Source organism: Nannospalax galili, unplaced genomic scaffold, assembly GCF_000622305.1.
Source record: "Nannospalax galili isolate Female #2095 unplaced genomic scaffold, S.galili_v1.0 scaffold211, whole genome shotgun sequence".
NCBI lineage: Eukaryota > Metazoa > Chordata > Mammalia > Rodentia > Spalacidae > Nannospalax > Nannospalax galili.
In genome coordinates this window covers 2,170,965-2,175,437 of record NW_008329624.1, presented here as the reverse complement: position 1 = coordinate 2,175,437, position 4,473 = coordinate 2,170,965, and the positions used below count along the sequence as shown (strand labels likewise).

Here is a 4,473-nt window from a genome sequence, read left to right as displayed (position 1 = left end):
TTTAAAACCTCATTTAATTTTATGTCTTATAGGGGTTATTCAATTAAAATACAGTTTCATACAGAAAAATTCAAAATTTACAGCCAATTTTGAAAAAGATGCATCTTAGCTCAGTTGTTATTGAATATGTCATTGCTGTTGTAATGAAATGCTTCTTCTAATTATATGGATATTTAATAAATTAAAAAAAAACCTAAGAAACACTTTAAAAACTTTCCAGTTGGAATAGAAAATAATATAATTATATTGTTAACCACCCATACTAGGAGTTTAAAATTAAAAACTACAGTGTCTTTATATCTCAGAAAACTATGCTAAAGGTACTAATATTAAGGTTCTGATACCATTTGGAATGAAAGCATGAGTTCCTCCCTGAGGAATATGATGCTTTATGTTTACGTTTCATCACTTAGTGGGTGACCGGGCGTGGTGGCGTGCATGCCTTTAATCCCAGCACTCAGGAGGCAGAGGCAGGCAGATCTCTATGAGTTTAAGGCCAGCCTGGTCTACATAGTGAGTTCCAGGATAGCTGGGGCTACAGGGAGACCTGTCTCAAAAAAAAAAAAAAAAAAAAAAAAAACATTTCAAAAACATCTGAATACACTAAAAAAAAAAAAAAAAAAAAAAAAAAAGACATTTCAAAAGCATCTGAATGCTAGCTCTTCCCTTCAGATTTCTGGAGAATGAATAGTAACCCTAGGGGTAACAGTGCTAAAACAGGTTAACACAGGTTTACTGCAACTACTGTAGGATAAGAAAAAGATGTCTGAAAGAAAGATAATACCAAAATGTCTTACCCAAAAGGTACTGAAACTACAGCTGTATTTCCTAATAAATTATGGAAGAACTGAAAAAAACACAACCCTCTGTTTAAAAACAGCAAGATATAACACATCACAGTGTGGTTGAGGAGATGACATTTTCAGATTTGCCCAGGACCTTCCCGGTTTTGAGAACTGTCCTAATGTAATCAATTATGAAAAGCATCCCTTGACATGCTCCAGCGCACCTCAGCTTTGGTGATATACCACAGTCGTCTTAAGTAGAAAATTTCTGTAAAAATGTAGCAAACTAGTGCCATATACTCTGTAAATGTAATAAAATTCTAAGCAAAAATAATAAAAAGGTGATAAAAACACACAAGAAATTTTGAGGCAGGAGAGAAGAAGATCTTGAGATAAGGCAGGAACATGCAGGTAGATACACTCTATCCACAACAGTCCAATTCTTAAGTTAGATGAGTCATGAGTGCTCATTTTATAATTACGCTGTATATTTAGCATTGTCTCTAGTAATATATGACACTCCATCATGTAACAAATACCATTTATAAATATTCTATGTTAAGCATTTTATAAAAATGTAAAAGGGGTAAAAAGAATAAAATTATCACACTTTCTGGGGAGAATATAATAAATCATTGGGAATATTTTGGAAGCTCAACACGTCCTCTCATTGGTTAGCACAGAGTGCTTAAAATTACATATGTTTGTGATAACGAAAAGCCAGTTAGAGGGTTTAATAAAGAAGGTGCATAAAGTGTGACAAACACATTTCTTAGTGTCATTCTAAGTTCTCAGGTACAGAGCTGATAGACTATCAGAAAGATGAATGAGGAGGAAGCAACTGACAGACCCAAGAATGAACGAACACACACACACACACGCACACGAAAGCAGAAGACACAGATGTCAACTGAACACAAGAGTTTGCAAGAATATGAACTCTGACAATCAGAAAGGAGGCACAAGCTTTTATCGGTGATGGCTCTTCAGACTGTGTTTGGGCACCAATCTGTGTGTGACCATGTGATCTGACGTGGATAAGTATAAACTTTGAAAGTATGTTAGAAAATATCATACACACACACACACACACGCACGCACGCACACACGCACAGAACACCCAAAACAGAACTCCAAATAAGACTAAGACTAGTCACCAATTGCAATTTTAGTACACTTACAGATCTTTTTTATTTTGAGACAGGGTCTCCCTGTGGCCCCAGTTGGCCTGGAACTCATTATGCAGACCAGGCTGGACTTGATCTCACAGAGATCCTCTTGTCTCTGCATTTTGAGTGCTGGGATTAAAGGCCATGCCACCATGCCTGGCCAACAGAGGTCCTTAACTACAGAATCATTACAAGACATCCTATTTTGAGAATAGATTTTTGTTTCTGGCAATCTGAACTCTGAAAGTAGCTGGTCCGTCTATGGCCATACCACCCACAGCATACCCAATCTCATCTCAAATAGCTGGTCATTTTAAGTGATGATGCTATTAGTTTGTTGAGACTTTAGGAACTGGGACTGGTATATCTGGGAGGAATGCAGTTATATTCCTACTATGTGGTCCCATCCCTAGGTTTTGAAATAGTAAAGCAAGGTGTGGGTGCTGTTGTTGAAGCCAGATCTGTCATCACACCAGAGGAAATGAGGATTAAGAAAGTGAATACCTGGAATACTTGCAGGAGAAATTGGGCCAGACCGGGACTGGTTGCTTCCCACAGGAGAGCCAACAGGAGAAGGTGATGGTCCCCCAGGGATGCTGGAGAGATGGGGTGACGCATGTGGAGAGAAAGGTGACTGAGCTGGGTTGCTCTGGTCTCCCTGGCTGCTTGTGGAGCCGGAGGCACTGACTGCTGAGCTCAGAGTTGCTTCCGTTCCTGTGGGGAGATCATCAATGGAGCCAGACAGGTCCTGAGAAAGGAAGAAAGAGCATGTGTTTACACATTTGGAGCAACAATTACATAAACCCTTGTGAACCCATAGTGCCATCCCTTTCAGAGACAGAGCTCAGTGGGGAATGCCCAAGACTCTGAGTGGCCACTTCTTGACTAGCCTTTAATGCATTCACTCAGGATGAACCTGGAAGGTCTGGCACCTCTTAAAAAGGGAGCAATCCACACTGCTCATCCATTAACTATCTTTGTAGGTTTCCTGTCTGCTATCAGAATCGAGCTGTTGGACTTGTTTAAAATGCTGCACCAAACAGCCCTCTACAGAGTAACTTACCATAGGAATGGAATAAATCGTCCTACACAAGGACTTCAACTAAGTGAGCAACCACAGGTTCGAAGTCCCTTCGAATGGAAGTTCAAACTGGGATGTTATACTCTAACAAGAGTCAAAATTGTAACTGAACTTTGTGGTGAGAAATTCTTCCATTTTAAATACATTAAAATAAAACAGCAGTATCTGCATTTTTGTATACTGTGACAATACTTCTAATATTGCCAGAAATGAGCTTTAATGTCATACCTTATACCTTTATATAACAGTTCTGCACTATTAATACAATCTAAGTTTGACTATAATACCTTCCATTAAAAGAGTCACAAAACTGAAGCTCAAAGGAATTGCTGAAGATCACACTACACAACGGAATACAGGTAACCAAGATGAGAAAGAGAAAGGAGGAAATGGGCTTCTGCATCCTCACCAGAATGTGGACAACAGAGCCTCTGCTGTGCTTGTGGACCTAAAAGAGGAGCTAGCACATGCTCAGAAACTGGACACAAGCTTGCTGTTGTGATCTTTTCCCCACGTGGTCAACTTGGCAAAGCCAAGACTAGAAGCGGAAGGGTAAAGGGGTGATACAGCCTGCACTGCCAAATAAAAACACCTGCCCTGGCCATTTGGACCAATGTGGCAGAATGGAACCAGAAACACCATGTCCTGCTACATATAGGCACATTCACTCTGAAGAGATGCACTCTACCCAATTTTATCAATGTAATTTCACTCACTATAGGGTCTTTTGAAACAAAGGCTTTCAAAAGTGAAGGGCTGGGTGTGATAGTGTGGGCCTTTGGGGGGCAGTTGAACTTACATCCCAACCCTTGGAGGCAGAGGCAGGTGGATCTCTGAGAGATGCTTCTGGTCTAAGAAATTTAGATCAGAATGTAGAAAGGGGCAAGGCAAAGCAGAGCTGGTCATAATTCTTCAGGGAGCCCCTAAATGTCAGCAAGCAAGCCTGGGATTAGATCCTAATCATTAAACAGCTGTCTAGTTATCACCTGCTGCATATCATTAACTTCTCTTTAAACTTTTTTTTTTTTGACTTGTTTATTTTTGTGTGTAGTAGTCTGCGTGCACCACATCCATGCAATGCCCATAGAGGCCAGAAGAGGGTGTCAGATCCCTTGGTTAGCCACATGTGGATACTGGGAATCAAACTCAGGTCCTCTGTAAGAGTTGCTTCCAGTGCCCACACGTGGCTAACAACTGTCCATAACTCCAGTTCCAGGAGATTTGACACCCTCTTCTTGCCTGTTTGGGCACTGCATGACACAGGTAGGCTTATATATGGGCAGGTAAAATACTCTTACATATAAAATAAAGCTAAGATTTAAAGTATAGCTGGATCAGTACTCCAAAAAAAAAAAAGGTTACAGAAAAATGTCTTATGGTAAGAATAACATTTTTCTAAATAAAATAAAGATTAATCTTTAAAGTTAAATGATTCTCC

At 39.8% G+C, this 4,473-nt stretch overlaps 1 protein-coding gene across 6 annotated transcripts in view; it reads right to left on the bottom strand.

Moving 5' to 3' along the window:
• The window catches only part of Arid1b (AT-rich interaction domain 1B), a 417,231-nt gene that overhangs the window by 128,608 nt on the left and 284,150 nt on the right, over positions 1–4,473 (bottom strand). For all 6 annotated transcript variants that reach the window (XM_029566701.1, XM_029566702.1, XM_029566705.1 and 3 more), the window contains one exon: positions 2,459–2,702. In XM_029566701.1, the coding sequence (XP_029422561.1) occupies positions 2,459–2,702 (244 nt within the window). The remainder of the gene's footprint in view (positions 1–2,458; positions 2,703–4,473) is intronic.